This window comes from Hemiscyllium ocellatum, chromosome 22 (assembly GCF_020745735.1).
Source record: "Hemiscyllium ocellatum isolate sHemOce1 chromosome 22, sHemOce1.pat.X.cur, whole genome shotgun sequence".
Classification (NCBI taxonomy): Eukaryota; Metazoa; Chordata; class Chondrichthyes; order Orectolobiformes; family Hemiscylliidae; genus Hemiscyllium; species Hemiscyllium ocellatum.
Window position 1 is genome coordinate 29,018,294 of NC_083422.1, and position 21,174 is coordinate 29,039,467.

The 21,174-nt window shown below is 40.8% G+C and overlaps 1 protein-coding gene across 2 annotated transcripts; it reads right to left on the reverse strand.

Annotated features, from left to right (window-relative positions):
* Positions 1–882: 882 nt before the first annotated feature.
* Positions 883–4,903, reverse strand: foxi1 (forkhead box i1). 2 transcript variants are annotated; one of them, XM_060842422.1, is made up of 2 exons: positions 3,329–4,224; positions 883–2,058 (listed from the first exon to the last, which is right to left on the reverse strand). In XM_060842422.1, exons 1-2 carry the CDS (start codon positions 3,945–3,947, stop codon positions 1,505–1,507), a joined length of 1,173 nt encoding a protein of 390 aa, XP_060698405.1. In that variant the 5' UTR covers positions 3,948–4,224; the 3' UTR covers positions 883–1,504. The 2 variants fall into 2 exon arrangements, 1 of the variants encoding a protein (XP_060698405.1); XR_009645881.1 differs by lacking the exon at positions 3,329–4,224 and adding an exon at positions 4,444–4,903 and having other exon boundaries at positions 1,969–2,058.
* Between the last annotated feature and the right edge of the window lie 16,271 nt (positions 4,904–21,174).

Genomic DNA, 21,174 nt, shown 5'->3' on the forward strand with positions numbered 1-21,174 from the left:
GTTAAACACTCAATGCCCTGCAGGACCGTCCGGTCTTCCACTTTGACCAGGGTCAGAGGAGCAGCAAATGGGAAGCTGTCGTTGCTCGCTGAAGTCGGTCAGCGTGGACATCAACAGGTCCTTCGTGCGTTCCCTCCCCACTTTATCCATTTCTCTTTAATGAACTTCAAAGAGTCGACAACAGGCATCCTCTGAATTCTTTTCCGAGTCGTGTTTAACTTCAGGATTGTCTGAACGGCTACAATTCCGCGTAAATTGGGGTAATGTATCCTGTGCTGTGAAGGAAGAATTGCTTTTTTAAAAAAAGAGACGACAACTCTTTCAAAAGGGAATGAACTTCCTAAACCCGCAAGCCGTTGAAGAACTCATTGAAATATTTCGATGTTTGACGCTAAATGATAATTATTGACAGTAGTGGCTGTATGCATGATATCTGTTTAAGAGAATTCTCAGTTCATAAAGATGCAATACTTGTAGGTTAATTAGTTCAATTTATCTCAAGATGAAAGAAAAGTCAAGAGGGGAGTGACAAGTTTTGGCATCTTAGTTTTAAATTTGGAACAGTTCGCGTCTACGTTAACGCTACAAACTATAATTAAATAAAAGTCACAATACGAGCGGTATTGGGGCTCATTTATTCAAACTCGAAGAAAAACAACGCGTGCATTACACCTACGTCAAGTGTTTTTGAATAAAGCCTCGATTAACCACATGGTTGAGAAATGACCCGCTTAAAATGTGTTCGTGATAAAACATGCGATAAATGCAAAAGGTTCATTAAAAACTAGAGATTAAAGTCTGAATTTACTGTCTTGTATCTCGAACCTTCAACCACGTTCTAGAGATTAACGCGTGCTGCACATAAAACTTCAAGAGACTATGTTCAAATAGGAAGAATTGTTTTAATTAAAAAAACAAGAAACGCAAGTTTAAGTACAGAAACAGCGGGTGATCTCAACTCGACCAGCTAGTAAGAAAGGACGCAGGATTATAAAACACAAAACTGCCCAATGCACACAAGGCGTCCAGTGAATCCCATTCAAACAATGAACTCAAACTCTGACAGCTACGTCCTAAAATACAAATACTGAAACTTTCATATTTCAACTTTACAAAAACTATTTACTTCTCCCTATATAGTAGTGTCCGACAATCCTACAGTTCAAATCTCTGATAAGTGGATACATACCACATTCGTCTACATCATTAAGTTTTTTCTTGGTTGCTTAGTGCACAAATCCCCACCTACAGATTTCAATCTACAGTTCGTTTTACTATCCGAACTTTAATCCTTATGTAAACAAATATTTTGTGTCAAAATGCTAGTTGGAAGTAAACATGATTGCATTTGTCCATGTCATTTACAATAAGCGCAATTTGACACGAAAACAAACCAATTCTATCAAAACGGCACTAGAAATATTACTCACATTGCTATTGTATATAAAAAAGGCATATTCTTTGTTTCTAAAGTTTGTACTCTGTACACGTACACTCCTCGTGGTTAAATCTCTGTGCCTTCTCTGCTGTAAATCAGATTATTGACACTGAAGTGGTTACACAAGGGGCCGCTCAGTCCACTTTGTTGACCGGAAACAGGAGACTGATAATAGTTCAAACGATTGTGAATGTCGACTGTGTTGTGCATTGGGTTGTGTGATGGTGAGTACGAATTGAGTCCGGGGAGATTTTGTCTAGCTTGTGATAAATCCCCCACCAGTCCCCCAGAGGAAATCGGTCTGTTCACCCCAGTGCTGCCGTTGACCATGGTGCTCATGTTCGACACGAAGTTGCTGAAACAGGGATTGGATTGCATGGCTGGTGAGACCGAGGGTTTAGAGTCACTCGCAGTCCCAGGAGAACTCTGCTGTCCGGGAGAGGCCGACCCCAGGACACTGGCTGTATCTGACGGTTTCAGATTTGCGTCATCAGTTTTGTCGCCCAGCCCGTGGCCATTGGGCCCTGTAGTGTCTGATCGACGCTTTCTCTTCCTCCTGAAATTCCCATTATCGAACATTTTCTCACAATTGGGATCCAGGGTCCAGTAATTACCTTTACCTGGAATAATAAACACGAGAGAGTCAGTCAGTCACTCTAACCTTGAGCATGATCAACTTCACATCTTGGCTGAACGTTTTGAGAAATTGCATTCCTCGCCCGCCCCCCGACCAGCTTTCTGAGTGTAGAATTACAGAATGCAATTTGAAACAAAGATTTTTTTTAAAACAAACACAAATGAACAAGTTAATGCCGGCAAGTTTGCAGCTGATCAGATCAGCGACTCCCCATCCCCATTAAACAGTGAATACTCCAGACTCTGACACCAAGGCTCTGACTCTGTCTGGCTTTTGATAAGATTCAGCCAGCAGCCAGCTTTGCACCGAGCCCCTTGTTGCAGGTCCACCGTTGACCTGCTGTTATACAGTTGGGGTGCTGTCAACAATTGTGGCGACAAGTACCAATATTCTCAAAAGTATTAGCTCATCTCATCAAGAACAGCGATTTATAATTCTGACAGAGAGGGAAAATAAACTAGTAGTTATTTCTCCTTCCAACACCATTTTGATTTAGTCCCTTCCCCTCTCCTTAACTCCCCCTCACTTTTGATAGTTCGCATTGCCCAAAGTGGACTTTCATTGTCAATATCTAACGGCAGCTAAAAGGGGGAAAACACCACAAAAGGAATACCCTGGTGTAATGACAGTGGGAAAGTCGCTCAGCTCTGCGTTGTAACACTTCTAGTTCTATCTAAATGTACTATTCATCGATTGAGATTAGCAGACTTTAGTTTTGAAAGTTAGACGAAGAGTTTATACAAAACAGCTGCATATATTTAACCAAAGAAAGAGCTGCAGATGCTGGAAATATGAACCGAAACAAAAATTGCAGAGTTTCTGAGGACTGGTAGCTCGACCCCAAACCTGTTTTCCCTCCACAAAGGGTCAGGTAACATCCGAAGAACAGGAGAATCAACATTTCGGGCAAAAGCCCTTCATCAGGAAGGAAGGCTGATCATTATTCCACAATTCACAATTAATGAATTCCTGATGAAGGGCTTTTAGCCCGAAACATCGATTCTCCTGCTCCTCGGATGCTGCCTGACCTGCTGTACTTTTCCAACATCACATTCTCGATTCTAATCTCCAGCATCTGCAGTCCTGCCTTTCGCCTTTCCCACCACAGACGCTGCCAGACCCGCAGTTTCTGCATCAGTTTTTTTCTTGCTGTTATCTCCGACCCCCCAGCGTCCGCAGTATTTTACTTCCATTACCCTCCCCTCAACTATTCCAGGTTTGCGAGCGCGCCGAAAGGAGCCTGGGTCGGGTACCTGGGTCGTCTTCGTCTCTGGGCACTTTCTTGAAGCAGTCGTTCAGGGACAGGTTGTGCCGGATGGAGTTCTGCCAGCCCGCTTTACTCTTCTTGTAGAAGGGGAAGTTGTCTGCCACGTACTGGTAGATCTGACTGAGGGTCAGCTTCTTGTCCGAGGCGTTCTGGATCGCCATGGCTATCAGCGCCGAGTACGAGTACGGAGGGCGAACCATCTTAAAAAGTTCCTGTTGGCTCGGGAGGGACAGCCAGCCCAGCTCGGTGCTTCCAAAACCCGACGGAGGCGCCAGGAACTGCCGCTGGCCCGTGCCGTAGCCGGGCGGGATATAAGCTGCCCCGTTGCTGCCGGCCAGGTAAGGCGAAGAGTTCATCGGCGCTCCGTTGAGCCAGAGGTAGGGGCTGGCGCTGGGGGGAGTGTAGTCGCTCAGCCCGTAGCTCGGGGGATGGGCGGACGGCCGCTGAGGGTGGTGGTGGTGGTGGTGATGGTGGTGCAGGTTCTGGGGGTACACGCTGAAGTTGTCGCAGTACACAGCCATGTCCAGGATTTCCTGCGCACTGGCTGGTTGGAGAGGGGCAGGCTGACCACTGGCACCAGGCGCCTGGCCAAAGGCGTTCATCATCCGCTGGGGACGCGGGTCCCGGCGTGCTCCTGCTCACTCTCAGCAAGGAGGGGTCCGGGGGGAGGGGAGGGGAGAGGTGGGGGGAAGACTGCGAGCCAGCGCCAAGTGCGGCATTTAAATAATGGCTAGGTGCATCGCCTGCAGTCTCAACCAGAACAGGTAGACCAATCTGGCTGCACCTCCCCCCATCCCACCAACCCTCTCCCTGACTGCCAACAGCACTCAACTCGTCCTGCCAGGCTGGCTCAGCATCTCTCACCTGCAGAGGAGCACAAACTCTGCAAAAGTCCTAACAACTTCTAGACGTTCCCTTCTTCGTTGTACTTTGGGGAAATCCTACAATTTGCGCCTATCTGCGAATTCTAACTAATGTATTGCAACTGAATCTCCGATAGTTCTCAGGTAGCACCCAAAGGAATCCGTTTCGACGGCTAAAAATCGAAGTAGACTTTCCGTAGATGGCACCGTTTTACAGAAGTTAATTGGATTTACTTACGGCACTTGTTTTTCTCGGTGTGGGCCCCACGCAGGTTTATTGGTGATCAGAGTCCTTCCTCCATTCCGTCCTATCTTCATTTTTATTTGCCCCAGACTGAGACGCCGCAAACGAGTCTGCTCTGTTTAAACAACTAAATCAGAGAAATCTTTCTCGAACTACCACAAACAGGGCTGTGTATGTGCAAACTCAGTCCCAGCCGAGCTCCCTTGGAATCAGTTCCATGTTGCAGAAATAAACAGTTCGGGATTGATCAGTAGACTCAGTAGCTGGGGTATCTGGATGAGGAAAAGTTATTTTGCATTACTGCAGGCAAAACACTTATGTTTCCTCTCGCTGTTTACCAGCAAACACTTCACTTTCTGTTATGTGGGGAATCATCTGTGTGTTGTGACATGTAATATAAGCGTGGTGCCGTCTCCCAAAATATTTCGTTATACACAAAATGATAAGTGCATCCTTTCCCTGAGTTACGTTTCTAACTGAAAGTGACTGCAGTCGTTGTTGTGGTGTTGAAGTTTGAGGTGTTTCAAGTTTGCTGTGCTCCGGGACGTATCACAAAAGGCGAGAGGCTGTACGTTAGTGCCCCCTATTGGTATGTCACAGACAACGCACACGTTCCAATACACTTCTATGACCATCAGAGATGGGCAGTTTGTCACCAATCCCAGAAACATGTCAAACAAACGGTAACTTCTGGAGGGAGTGACTGCTGTTAAAGTGGGGAAACAGTTGTTTCACTCTTCGCGAGCTTCTGCAAGCAACCAGCAGTTAAGTAACTGGTTATTTGATTCGTCCAATGTTGGTTGAAGGAGGAATATTCATCAAAGAGAATGACTGTCACTTCAAATAGTGTAAAAGAAAGAAAATCACTTTTAAAGGAGTTTTCACAACCTCAGGATGTCCCAAATCTTTCACAAGCAATTAATTAGCATTGATGTATCCTCAGGCTCACACAAATTATTAGCAAAATGAATGATCAGTTGTGGTCAACTGTTTTTAGTTGTGTTGACTAAAGGAGAAATGTGAATGAGGTTATTGAGAAAATAAATCCTACTCCTCTTTCAGTAACACTAAGGAAAGTTTTAGCTGAACAAGCAGATAACGCCTTGTTTTAACTTGGGAAAGACAGCATCTCCATCAATCTGTTGGAGGCAGATCAGAGAAGGTTTACTCGGCTTATCCTGTACTGCAGGAGTTATCTCATAAGAAAATGTTGAACAGTTTAGTCCTAAACTCATTACAGTCCAGAAGAATGAGAGGTAATGTTATTGAAGTTTCTGATGGGGCTTGACAGGGTGGACTCTGAGTCTGGAGGAAGGGTCTAGAATGAGGGAAGTTGGATCATTGAATATATTCAGGGCTGAGTTCAGCAGATTTTTGATCTACAAGAGAGTCAAGGGTTACATGAGGATAGGCAGGAAAGTAAAATAGAGGCTATGATCAGTCCAGCTGTCACCTTATTCAGTGACAGAGCAGGCTCAAGGGACCCTACCTATGTTGTATACATTATTAGTTCTGAACGGGTTAATATTGTAGATTGGATTATGTTCCACCAATCTGATGATACCATAGAGTCTTGATGGAGAAGCCTGGAGTCTAGCATAAGGTTCTGATGGAGTCAGATGTTTCATCTGAGACTCCTAATAGTCTTTGTATTTACCCACTTGCACCTGTTGATGGACTAATCAAATGTTACTTGTACCTCTTGCTTTCATGCAATAAATATATTTTCTTGTGTATGTTCATTTCCATTAAAATTCAACAGTAAATTAGCTGCTCAACTGCTAATTGGATGGGTCATGAGACAAGCATAAAAAATAGGATAGAAAATACAGCAGCATTGTACCCTATTTGTACCAAAGCCACCAGTTGATGCTGCAACATATGACATGGTGATCAGTGCATAAATACATCAAGGTAACAATGGTGGATAAAATCCATTCAACACAGACGGAAACATTCAGAAGATAAGAGAGATTACCAGTTTAAGAATATTGCTGCTTGAAGAAAACACAGTCCATCAGCAGCTGAAAGTGGGTAAGTGCATCTGCAGTCCTCACTTTCACAAGTGGACAAGCAGTCAGCAGCTCTCATGGAAGCAGGAGCAGGGTAAAGGCAGCAATTCAGAAGGAAACCTTCACCTCAAAACTGGTAAGAGGCACAGGAGGGCTAGAAAGAGAGTAAAAACCATTCATACTAGGAATTAGTCAACTCCTTAGAGACAGAGGATCAGTGCAGAACTCGGGAGTGTCATGAGAAAAGTTATAAATCCTCTGGGTAAGGGGGTAAAACTTTTAAAATAATGGTACCAAAGACTGGGTTGGAAATGTTACAATTGAAAAGATGTACTTACACTTCAAAATGAGTATCAGTGTCATCATGAAATATTTCATAAGGCACGGCCACAATAGACAAAACCAAGACTCAAACATTAGATTATAATGAAGCTGCAGTAATAGAAAAGTTGGAAAGTACTTTTAAGACAAAAGGGCAAGTTAAAAGATTTTAAAGACAGTCCAGTGGAAGAAGATAGTTAGAAGAACTTTACCATTATGCTAAGACCAGGTCAGCCTAATTTAAATCAAAGTTTTGGCAGAAGAAATGTATTAAGGTTGAAGCCAGAGAAATGTGTTTTTAAAAAATGCAAAGGGATGTATTTTATGTTGTTGACCTTCACAGGGTGTTTGCTGGGGGAGTGGAGCAGGGTGCTAGATGACCACATTGCCTGTGACAAAGCAGGTAACTTCCATCTTGGCTGTAGGAGGAAAGCATGGAAAATCACTCTCTTGATAAGAAAAGGTGGGAAAATTCACACTAAACATACATAGATACAGTATTATTATAAAATAAAGCTTTATTGGAAGAATGGAGTTTTTTTGAAGAAGAAACAAAGAGAATTGATGAAGGCAGAGTGGTGAATCTGATCTAAATGCACTTCAGTCAGGCTTCTGGCAAGGTTCCACACAGTAGACTAGTTAGCGAGGTTAGATCACATGGTATACAAAGAGAACTAGCCATTTTGGATACAAAACTGGCTCAAAGATAGGAAACAGAGGGTGGTAGAGGGTTGATTTTCAGACTTGAGGCCTGTGACCAGTGGTGTGCCACAAGGATCGGTATTAGGTCCATTGCTTTTTGTCATTTATATAAATGATTTAGATGTGAACACAGGAGGTATGGTTAGTAAGTTTCCCAATGACACCAAAATTAGAGGTGTGGTGGACAGTGAAGAAAGTTACCTCAGAGTACAACAGGACCTTGATCAGGTGTGCCAATGGGCTGAGGAGTGGCAGTTGGAGTTTAATTTAGATAAATATAAAATACTGCATTTTGAAAAGGCAAATCAGGGCAGGCTTTATACACTTAATGGTAAGGTCCTGGGGAATGTTGCGGAACAAGGACACCTTGGAGTGCAAGTTCATAGCTCCTTGAAAGTAGAGTCATAGATAGCCAGGATAGTGAAGAAGCCATTTGGTACAATTTTTTTCTGGTCAGTGTATTGAATATAAGAGTAAAAAATGAGGTCTGCAGATGCTGGAGATCACAGCTGCAAATGTATTGCTGGTCAAAGCACAGCAGGCCAGGCAGCATCTCAGGAATAGAGAATTTGACGTTTCGAGCATAAGCCCTTCATCAGGAATAAAGTTTATTCCTGATGAAGGGCTTATGCTCGAAACGTCAAATTCTCTATTCCTGAGATGCTGCCTGGCCTGCTGTGCTTTGACCAGCAACACATTTGCAGCAGTATTGAATATAAGAGTTAGGAGATCATGTTGAGGCTGTACTGGACATTGGTTAGGCCACTTTTGGAATACTGCATTCAATTCTGGTCTCCCTACTATAGGAAGGATGTTGTGAAACTTTAAAGGGTTCAGAAAAGATGTACAAGGATGTGGCCAGGTTGGAGAGTTTGAGTTATAGGGAGAGGCTGGGGCTGATTTCCCTGGAACATTGAAGGCTGAGGAGTGACCTTATAGAAGTTTATAAAATCATGAGGGGCCTAGATAGAATGAATAACCAAGGTCTTTTTCCCAGGGTAGCAGAGACCAAAATTAGAGATCATAGGTTTAAGGTGAGAAGTGAAAGATTTAAAAGGGACCCAGGAGCAACTTTTTCATGCAGAGGATGAGCTGCCAGAGGATGTAGTGGAGGCTGGTACAATTACAACATTTAAAAGGCATTTAGATGGGTATATAAATAGGAAGGGTTTAGAGGGATATGGACCAAATGATGGCAAATGGGATTGGATTAGTTTAGGTTATCTGATCAGCATGGATGAGCTGGATCAAAGGGTTTGTTTCCATACTATAGAGCCCTGTGACTCTATGACTCTAGTTTTGCACAGTATCACTATAATAGAGTTCAAAAGACTTGCTAGCAAAGAAGACACTACAATATTGCTATTATACAATGTTTCAAAGTTTGAATAGACTTCAATATAAGAGAATTAAGAAGTATTGCTTTAATGCAAGCTTAAAATCTTCAAAGTCAATAGGTTTTATCTATTGCGGGATCATTTAATCTTTGAAGTAAACAGAAGAAAAGAATTGAGATCTTATAGATTTAAAACAGCTCTAATAAAGTAAGAACAAGTAACAATATTAAGAAGCTTTGGAAGGAGAGATACTATTGCCATCAAGATTTAATGGACCAAAGAGAACACAGGATTGGACATTTTGGAAAAAGACTTTGTAAGATTTATAATTGCTTCAAAAATAAGTATTAACTTGCAAGTCATCAACTAAGGACTATGTTGTATTGTATTCAATAGGTCCTACAGCCAATAACACTATAAATCACCGAAATATAAAAGGAGGTGCAGAAACTTTTGAGTATCCTAACCACAAGCCTTTAGTGGTCGGTACAACAATATACAACATCCTGTTCCCTTTTTTTTTATGTTAATACTGCACTCCTTCAGATCTGTACTAGCATGTTGAATATCTAATGAATTGGGCTAAGGTTTGGCTGAAGCTGAGATTTTGACTAGTTGATGCATAGTTGCTATTTGAAGAGGGAGAAGGTAATCAGCCAAAGCGTCTGATCCTGATTACTGTACAGCAACCCTGTTGAAAGGTGAATGCGATTGAGTGAAGGTAGATCAGGGTTTTGCTTGATTGGTTTAATTTTACTCCAGCAATAAAAGAACACAATGTCGCTCACCAGGGATTGGAGTTGGCATTTTATAGAGCCTGCAAGGGCAGGAAACATGGTAGATGAGGTTACTTAATTAATAGGAACTGAAATTTTGCAAGCCTAATAGTGGGTTCAAACTTAGAGGTGAACTCAGGATTGTGTTTGTGATGGCTTCTGCTTCACATCATCCTGTAACTGTTTCCTTCTTGTAATACCTATGCATGCCATGAATGCTCATTCAATAAAACTTTTCATAATTATGGCCTATCTTCATGATAAAGTGAGCAGCAAATGGGAATCTCACAGCATCTGTTCCATATTAATTTAAAGGTGGCATGCATCAGTTGGCTTCAGGCAGTTGTGTCTAAGGTAAACAGATTTCCTCATTGAACTCTATGGCACAAGGGATGAAAGCAGGTGAATGACAGATTATATGCAGACTCAGGAAGGTTAAGGGTGAGTCAACAGTGGGGAGGATTGTGGAATGATATTGGAGGCATTGAGAAGTGAAGTGGCAAGTTCTGGCATCCTGCATGTGATGTGGACAGTGGGAACAATCAGTCACGCTAAGAACATTAGGGATCTACTGAACAGTATTAGCTACAGACTGTATGGGATCCATTTCACGGTATTGGCTGGCATCAGTGTACACATTAATAAAGAACAAGTACCACTTAATAACACTGCAGATGAAATAATACATCATGTTGCTGATGATTAAGAGCAGATTTTGGAAAGGTTGATTTGGAATAATTCTGCTTTTTGTGGAGGGCAAATACTTGGGCAAGTTCATGCATTATTAAGTAGCTCTTAGTGTTTTGGCTATACTAGCACAGCTTGGCCTTCCTTTTATTTGATTTATTATTGCCACATATACCAAAATACAGTGAAAAGTACTGTTTTGCATGCTATAAGGTAACAGAATGCAGAATGTACAGCTACAGAGAAGGTGCAGTGAAAGAGGAGTTGTAATATATGAGAGGTTGATTCATAAGTCTGATAACAGCAGAGAAGAAGATGTTCTTAAATCTGTTAGTAAGTGCTTTCAAACCTTTGTATCTTCTGCCCGATGGAAAAGAGTGGAAGAGAACATAACCAGGGTGGGAGGGATCTTTGATTATGTTGGTTGCATTCCCAAGGCAGTGGGAAAGGCAGATGGAGTCAATGGAAAGAAGGTTGGTTTTCGTGATGGACTGGGCTGTGTAATTTCTCACAGTCTTGGGCAAAGCAGTTGCCGTACCAAGCTGTGATGCATCCGGATAGGATGATTTCTATGGTGCATCTGTAAAAATTGGTACGAGTCATCAGGTTTAAGTCAAGATGGATCATCCATCATCTGGCTGAAGGTGGTTGCAAACCAAAGCTGAAAGTAGCTGAGGACAGCGGGCAAATCTGTCCCCCAGAATTTCCCGAAGTGCCCAAAAAATTCTACTCAAGGATGGAAGCAATCAGACAACAATTGTCCCATTATTAGAATGGAAGGAAATGATGAGGAACTACTTCTGCAATCACAGGCCAGTTTTCTCCCGTTCTTGCTGCTGCTTGGTTCACTAGGGAGTCTATAAGCAAAATATAGGAGAGAAAATACCTGTGAACAGAAAACCAACGGACAGTTGGGTAAATTAGTGATAGCAGTGACGGAGTTACTGAGGGCCACCTTTAACCAAGATGGGAATTCGGGGTAGTGTTTTGCAGAGTCTGAGATTGGCCTTTAGCTGAGACCAGGATCAGGAGCTTTTTGCTGCATCAGTATTTCATCTGTTGGATGAGGTGGGGGTGGGGGGAAATAGGAGGCTGCAAGAGGGAAGTGGGTAACCACATGGAGAGAAAATTGTTTTAAACCAGTCACCAAAGAATGCTCAGGTAACAGGGATCAAAAAAACTTTAAATCACTAAGGAAATTAATTCCTTGCAAAAGATTGTGAAGTCTTCAGTTTCGGGCTGTCTAAAGTCAGGGGCAACTATACTCGAAAAACATGTATTGCATCCTACTATAATGAACATTGCACTAATTATTACATTTAAATGTGAGATTAACATATGAATCACTGTATCAAGTGTAGTAACTGTTGAGTTCAAATGTTCCACCTGTGAGCATATAAATGGAAGTGGTGAGGCATTTGTGGAAGCTATGTTTAGGATGATGGCTTTTCGTATGTAGAAGTGAATGGACGTTTTTTAAAAAAATGTTTGTTGTTAACTTTGCCTATTATGTTGTACAAACTTAAATACTAGGAAATTAGTGTTTCCCTTTTGTACTGTGGCTTTAAGTTTAAGGAGGTGATTGAGATATTGATGAATCCTTCTAATACTCTATTACCTCAATACAAATACACAACGTCTCATAATGTGGCTGCATTAATAAATGAGTTAGTGAATATGAAAAATCTAATCCCGAAAATCAAAATATAGCCCTTCAGAAAATCTTAGTAGAAATCCTAGAAAATGCATATTTTGACCCTTTTTACCCCAAACATTTGTATTTGTAAATAATACAGAACTTGAATGTTGCTAAGAAAAATAGACATGCTTTTGAAAATTTTCATCCTTCACTTATCAGGACAGAATCACATGAATGCACCGATTTAAATGGCATGAAAAGAGGGTGCCAACTGGTTCCAAGTGGACTTTGATTGATTTGAAGCATTGGAGGACAGTTAATACCCATAATTTGTTGAAAATAAGCAAACCAACTAAATTGACTGTGATCGGTCCAGGCTTTATCATTGGAAATGCACTCGGGAATAGTTGTCTCCATGCTTTTACTAATTTGGAAAAGGTGCATCTGCAAATTAACACACATAGCTTCTAGTAAGTGTAAATCAGCCATATTGAGCCCAGCTGATAACATTAAATTGGTTGGTCATGCAGCTACACCATAAATTCTTTTTTTTTCAGTAAGAGGAATGAATATGTCTTAGTTTAACCAGTTTTGCAAGTATTTATCTATATTTTTGTTTTCATTTTCTTTTCACATCAAAATTAATATATTATTTTCATTCAAAGCAGACAGCAAAAGAGAAACTGTTATTAACAAGCTGAACTAATCAATTTTTAACTAACACTTGACCTTTTCTTTGCACTGTATCACTACAATTCAAACATTTTATGCTTTAATATCAGGTTTCAAACATTTTACTCTTTGTCCCATCACTGCTAGCACCTCAACATATGCTATAATCAGTAAGTTATTTGTTGTAATTATTTATGCTGCATATCACAGAAGTCCAAAACTTATACATTCAAAAATGTATATTTACACACAAAATACCAACTGAGAATTGCATTAATCTCTTTTTTTTTGCCTTTAATGTGGTAGAAAAGGGCTCACTACCTAGTCACAACAGAGAAAAGAAATGGAATAGCACAACATCATATTCTTCAGACATTTGTGCAACAAATTAATTACTTTTGATGTGCATTTTCATCGATATATGTGATAAGTAACATATGTACAATAAAGTCCCACAAACAATAAATGCAGCAGTGAATGATTAGCTCAAAGCACCAAATGACCTACACCCATTCCTAGTTTCTATGTAGTTATGATTAGATGAACTATAATGAAGTTGGTTGAGGGAGAAATGTTAGCCAGGTCTCTGGGGAGAACTTCCTAATGCTCTTTGAAATCATGCTATAAATGTTTGACATGTGGGAATAGTCTGCTGGGCAATCATGGGAACAAGATAAAGTTCAAACCAGCCACATTACCATAAAATGATCAGAAAAACTAAAAATAAAATTCCACAAGCGACACTTGAGAATTTATAAGTGTCCAGCTGTCAGGTGAAATAGCCTGGTATCCTAAAGTGGTGCTGCAGGTGCCTGTCACTTGTGAAATAAGGGTTAACTTCTCTTGTTGATTCTAAATCTGCAGAGGGGTGGCATTTAGGACAGGAACATGACTTTGGAATTAATGTGTGTTATGATGCATATATCATCCAACATTTGGAATAGCAGCACCATCATACAATCAAGAGAAAACAATCAATTCAAAGCTGCTGGGTGGAAAACAAATATATTTATTCATTCATTTTTAGTTTCCACTACTTAAATATGAAAATAATCAACAAAAAGAAAACTGATTTCTTGAGGTGCACTCCTCACTGCATCCCATGGTGTAAGGAATTGGGAGTGATGGCTAAAATTGCAAGATTTTACTACAAGTGAAGTTAGGAGAGTAGTAGGATCAGATAAGACCCACTTGTTATTACTTTTGAAGGTGTCAGGGTAAAGTTAGAACTAGAGTAGAGCCTGATCCATTGGTCGTGCTGTGTTGTGAAGAGTGGAAACCAGGGCATATGCAAGTGATTCATACTTTTGTGGCCTGATGTACCTTTTTTTAAGATGGATAATGAACAGAAAAAAAATTGTCCTTCTAGAAACTGGGCAGGCCTATATGGAGTGCAAACTAATCAATCATAACTGTTTTATTCAGTCATGGAATGTGGGCATTGCTAAATAGTGCACCATTTAATATTTATATCAGATTGTCCTAGAACAGTTTGTCTTGAGCTTTCTTCCCGAATGACAGAGTCCGTGGAGTGTAGGGACATCCATAGTGCTGTTAGCAAGTCAGGTTCAGGATTTTGATCCAATGACATAGTTCCAAGCCAAGCTGGTGTATATCTTGGAGGGGAACTTGCAGAAGGTGTGATCCCTTACACCTGCTGCTCTTGTTCTTCAAGGTGGTTGAGGTCATGAGATTGGAAAAGGAGTCAATGAGTTACTGCAGTACATCTTCTAGATGGTATATACTGCTGCTACTCTGCATTGGCGGTGAGAAGAGTGAATGCTGAACCTAATGGATGGAGTGTCATTCAAGCAGAATGTTTTGTCCTGGATGGTGGGATTCAAATTTCTTACGTTGTAGGAGCTGAACCCATCAGACAAGTGGAGAATATTCCACCAGTCTTAGGACTAGTACCATAGAGATGGTGGGCATACACTGAGGAGACAGGAGACAAGTTGCTCACTGCAGAATTCCTAGCCCCTGACCTACAATTGGAGTGGAGTATTTACTGTATATGACTGGTCCATTTTAGCAGCACTTCAATGATAATCCCCAGGATGTTGACAGTGGAGGATCCAGTAAAGGTTTGAACATCAAGAATGACTTTTAGGTCCTGTCTTGTTGGAGATATTCATTGCTGGCATTTAGGTGGTGCAAGTTACTTTCCACTAATTACCCAAGCCTGGATGTTGTCCAGGTTTTCCTGCATTTGGATATGGACTGCCTCAGTATTTGAGGGGTTCTGAATTGTGTTGACCATTGTACAATCATTGGCGAACATCCCGACTTACAATCTTATATTAGAGGCAAAGTCATCGACGAAGCAGATGATGGGCCTTTGACATTACTCTGTATAACTTCTATAGTGATGTCCTGGAGTTCAGATGATCACTCCCCTATAACCAGAATCATTTTCGTTGGACTGAGTATGACTCCAATGAGCACTGAGGTTTCCCCGATTCCCATTGACCCAAAATTTGCGTAGGCCCTCAATGCCATACTCTGTTGAATGTTGTCCTGATTCAAGGGCATTTATTCTCACCTTATCTCTGGAGTTCAGCACTTTTGTCAACGTTTGGACCAATAAGAGCTGAGTGGTCCTGGTAGACCTCAAACTGACTGTCAGTAAGCAGGTTATTCCTCTGTAAGTGCTGTGAATACCCGTTCCATCATTTATCTGATGATCGAGAGCAGACTGTTAGAACAGTAATTGGTTGGATTGAATTTGTCCAACATTTTATGTACAGGCCATATAAAAGCAATCTTCTTCATTGTCAGGTCAATGCTAGTGCTATAACTGTACTGGTACAGCTGGAGCACAAATCTTCAGGACTGTAACTAGAATATTATTAGGAAATGTAGACTTTGCTATATCCTCTGCCTTCAGCCATTTCTTGATGTCATGTGGAGTGAATCAAGTTGGTTGAAGACTGACATCCAAAGTGACAGGGATCCTCAGGAGAGATCAAGATGGAACATGCATTTGACTTGTTTTTTGTTAGTTTGGTTCATTTGTTAGTTGGCTCATTATCCATCACCTTCCATGACTGGATGTCACAGGACTGCAGAGCTTGGACCTGATCTGTTGGTTGTTTGATCACTTAGCCTTGTTGATTACATACTGCTTCCACTGTTTGACAAGCAAGTAATCCTGTGTTGTATTGTCATCAAGTTGACACCTCATTTTTAGGTATTCCTGATGGCCTTTTGCACCCTTCATTGAACTAGTGTTGATCTCCTTGCTTAATGGCAATGTCAGAGTGGAGAATTTGCTGAGTCATCTCGTTCCTGATTATCATCGACTGCAAATTTGCTGCTGTTAGTTTTCAGTGCCTCATGGATGTGCAATCTTGGAGTGCTAGATCTGTTTGAAATGTATTACATTAGCAAATTGTAGTGCCATGCAGCATGATGGAGAAAATTCTCAATGTGAAGACATGAATTCAGCTCCACAACAACTTGTACAATGGTCTCTCCATGATCTTGTCATGGACAGATAGATCTGCTGCAAAGTTGGTGAAGATGAGATCAAGTAGATATTTCCCTATTGCTGGTTCCCTTACCACCTCCTGCAGACTTAGCCAGTTGAGTCAATAGTGATACCACCAAGGCACTCTTGGTTATTAGCACTGAAGTCTCAAATCTTGAGTAAATTCCATGCCTCTTCTACCTTCAGTGCTTCCTTCAAATAGTGGTTTATCAAAGAGGACTGATTCATCATCTGTGGAGAGATAGTAAGTGGTAATCAGCAGGAAACGTCCTTGCCCGTTTGACCTGTTGCAGTCAGATTTCACGGGATTTGGATTCAATATTGAAGATTCCAAGGACAACTCTTCCCAGCTGTGTACCACTGTGCTGCCGTCTTTGGTGGATCTGTCCAGCTGATGGGTCCAGGCAAACCCAGGGTTGGTGAGAGTGGTGTCTGAGACATTATCTGTAAAGTATGATTCTACAAGTATGAACACATTAGATTGTTCCTTGACTAGTTTGTGGGATAGACCTTCTAATATTTTCACAAGCCCCTAGATGTTGGCAAGGAGGATTTTGCATGGCCCCAAGCCTATGCTTTTCATTGTCATTTCTGATGCCTAGGCGGATGCCTGGTTTCATTCTTTTGTTTAAACTTCACAGCAGTTTGATCCAACTGAACAATTTGCGAGGGCATTTCAAAGGGCAATTAAGTGACAAATATATTGCTATGGGTCAGACCAGGAAAGAATAGCAGATTTCCTTCCTTAAAGGGCATCAATGAGTTAGATGGGTATTTCCAAGAATCAGCAATAGTTGTAATGGCTGCCATTAGTCTCAATTCTTTTTCAAATTCCAGATATTATTGAATTCAAATTTCACTATTTACCATGGCAGGATTCAACCCCTTGTCTTCAGAACATTATCCACGATTACTAGTCCAGTGTCTAATTAATGGGAAATTAACATAAATTTATTGTCTGAGATAATTAAGTATTACAAGAAAATGAATAAAATCCCCGCATTTTTGCTATCAGTTTACATTTAAGTTACATTAATTATTTACACCTGAAAATGGCATTGTTGTATTGATTTAAAAAAAAGCTGACTTCCAGCAATGAAAACATTGGCTCGTTTCGTTTTAGCTGGATAATTCAAACCTTTTGCAACATTTAAGGTTATTGAGTGGTTCTTTAGTATTCCCAAATGCAGCTGAATGAGAATGGTATAAACATCCAGAGCATTTGGATAATGCCAATCTGAAGACTACATGATGTCATTCAATTTGAGAATGTGTGCATACATCCCAAAATTTTAAAACAAACTGATTAATTCATATATTCCATAACTGGCACAAATGGAATATTCCTGGAAATTCTGGCAAGAAGAAGCTGAATGGATACTTACAAGTGTCACTTCCTTATTGCAACTGTTATGTATTTCTGGTAATTTACAAAATAAATTTGCAAAGTTGGAACTTTTTCATTCATTTGTGGGATGCGGACATCACTGGCTGGCCAGCGTTTATTGCCTGTGCCTAGTTGCATTTGAGAAGGTGTTGATGAGCTGCCTTCTTGAATTGCTGCAGTCCACCTGCTGTGGGTGGACCCACAATGTGATTAAGGAGGGAATTCCAGAGTTTTGATCCAACGACAGTGAAGGAAAAGTGATACATTTCCAAGTCAGGATGATGAGTGGCTTGGAGGGGAACTGGAAGATAGTGGTATTCCCATGTATCTGCTGCCTTTGTCCTTCCAGATGGGAATGGTCATGGGTTTGAAAGGTGCTGATTAAAGATCTTCGGTGAATTTCTGTAGTGCATCTTGAAGATAGCACATATTGCTACTACTGCTACTGTAACTGAGCTTTGGGTCCCCTCTAAACTGATATTCATTTAGCATTCCTTATTTGGTATTGCCTGCATAGCAACACCATTTAATTGTGTTACAGTACTAACTAGCCTTCCACAAACATAAACAAAAGATTTATCAGGCACCACATTACCCTATTCTGAGCAATGTTTTCAAAAATATAATAGCTTTGTTCTGAGAAGGAATGAAAACTTACTTTCAAATGCACTTGAGCAAAGGGACAATGGTCATCTTGCATCATGATTAGCTGCCTGTGGTTATTGGCCAAGTGGGTTTGACAGATGATTGACACAGCATAGCTGGGTAGCTCCCAAAATAAGATGCATCAGCAGTGGTAGGTGGGGAGAGATGGTGATGAATGAGAGGATTCAAAGAAAGGAACTACCATCTTGTTGGGAGAAGACAAGGTGTTCCCTTACATCAGCAATGACGAAAATATCACTAAAAATGACCACCCTTGCTCCTTCACTCTCCAGGACAGCTTCAGGATCGGTGATGCATTCTTATCTGTCAAGATCATATACTTATTTTGCCTAATTAACTGATAAATAAACTGCTGCTTCTTAACAAACTCAATACACTACCAGGAATTTGCAGAAAGTCACCTACTATTGATATTTGGTAACTGTGATCAGGAATAGAGTTATAGATTCATATTCATACACCGTGGAAACAGACCTTTGTTCCAACTCATCCGTGCTGACCAGGTTTCCCAAACTAAACTAGTCCCATTTACCTGCATTTGATGCATACCCCCTTAAACCTTTCCTATTCATATACCTGTCCAAATTCTTTTAAATGTTGTAACTGTACCAGTGTCTACCACTTCCTCTGGCAGCTTGTTCTGTATATGCTTCACCCTCTGTGTAAAAAAGTTGGCCCTCAATTTTAATTTTATCCCCTCTCACCTTAAACCTATGCCTTCTAGTTTTGGACTCCTCTATTCTGGGGAAAAGGCTTTGGCTATTCACTTTTTCTATGCTTCTCATGAATTTATAAACTTGTATAAGGTGACCTCTCAACCTCCTTAGTTCCCGGGAGAAAAAAAAATCCCAGCCTCTCTCTGAAGTTCAAACCTTCTAGTCCCAATAGCATCCCTGTAAATCTTTTCTGCTCTCTTTCCAATTTAATAATATCCTCCCTATAGCAGGGTGACCAGAACTGTATGCAGTTCTCCTAAAGTGGCTTCAGCAAAGTTCTGTGCAGCCGCAAGATATGTCCCAACTCCTGTACAAAGTGCTCCGACCAATAAAGACAAGCATGCCTAATGCCTTTTTTACTATCCTCTCTGCCTCTGATGCCACTTTCAAGAAACTATGTAAATGAACCCTTAGGTCCCTCTGTTTGACAAGATTCCTCGGGACCCTGCCATTAACTGTGTAAGTTCTGCCCTGGTTTGTCTTACCAAATTGCAACACCTCATATTTATCTAATTAAAGTCCATTTGCCATCCTTCTTCAACAGCAACTGAATGGTTGTATGTCACAAGTACAGATTACTTTCCTTTAACAAGTTTGCATGTTTAGTTTCTTTTTCATTATCTTATTAAAATAAGCTTGTATCAGTGTCTCAGTGCCTGGCACACAACCAGTTCTATGTTAATACAGCAATATGCTAATAATCAGATCTCTGTTATAATTCTGAGATTGAAACAAAAGTTATTGTTGCTCCCAAAACTACTGCAATGCATGAATTATTACATGAGAAAAGGCCATTTAAATAATCAAGCTCCCTCTCTTAATAAACTATTCATACTTCCACCATCTTGGTACCTACCTCATCATCGAATAAGGGAAGTGAGTCAACTAGGAATGACACTTCATGAACAACAATTACACTTGTGTAAAACCTTAACATAGTGAAATACCTTACTGCTCCACAAGAGGGAGAAAACATCAAACAATGAGGGCCAATTGGAAGAAGATTTAGCAGAGATAACAGGGTGATTTTGATGAAATAGGCTTCGAAGACATTTTTGAATGGATGCGAGATGATATAAAAAGGTTGGTATTTTTGACTGCATGTTTATAGTGTTGTGGCTAATGATGGGTTAAAAAAGGAAATGAATACAGTAATTCATGCAGTAAGGAGTATAAATGGCATTGCATAGTTGGAGCAATTTGTGTCATTAACATTAATGGAGACATTCATAAACAAGGATGGGGACCTTGAAATCAATGCATTTGAAGATATAGAGCTAGTGGAGCATTGCAAGAACAGGGCAGTAGGAGAGTGGAGCTTGGCAAAATATAGGATACGGGCAGTAGAGTTCTGGATGGGTTGATATTTATATAGAGTGGATGTTGAAAGGAAAGCAATGAGGAACCTGTGCTTGACAGATAAGTGGAGTTGAAGTTGCGAGTATTGCAGAAGTGAAAAATTGTCTTGAGATGTACGACTAGAACCTCAGAGTCAAACGATACGTGAAAGTTGCACACTGTCAGTTTGAAGCTGAGAAAGAAGGTGGGCAGGAATAGGGATTTACGGGCTATTGTGTGAAGTTTGGGGCAAGACCAGAAGTAGATGACTTCACTTTTGCTGATCTTTGAGGAACATCTTAGTCATCAATGGGTGGCAGGCATTCAGACTGTAAAATAACAGACAGTGCTGAATTTTATTGTAAAATGTGAAATGACTACCATGTATATATGGAAGCTTAACAATTATTTCCAAACATTGACTTCAAAAGGCAACATGGAACTGATGAATTGGATGACATAAGGTATAGGCATGTTGGCCTAACCATGTAGCCACTGGATGGGAAATGCATGAGTTACGTTGGTACAGTTACAAAAGGAATAATGTTGGTCGATCTCAAAAATTAAGTGATGTAGGAAATAGACTCATTAATGAGAGAATAAAGGTACAATTAGTTTTCTACCTGGTTAAGTTGAAATGATAGTAAGATAGCAATTTAATTAACAGAGAACTACAGGAGGAATTGAAGACTGTACCAAGTGTATATCTTAAAAATGTGCCGAGAGAGCTCCAAAGAGCATTAATTGAGTGGAGATGGGACCCTTCCCTCTGATCAGCCAACAGCTCTATTGTTCTAGTGCACCAGTAGCCAGCACTGGGAGTAAACGTGGTCTCCAAATTCCAGGTTCCAGAGCCACTAACAGGTAACTGCAGAAATGTAGATCTCACAGTATGGTGGAGGGGTAAAGCCTACAGGAGGTTGAGGGCTGGGCAGGTAGACTCTTGATGCAGTGGCCAGGGAGGCATTACATGATTTGGCAT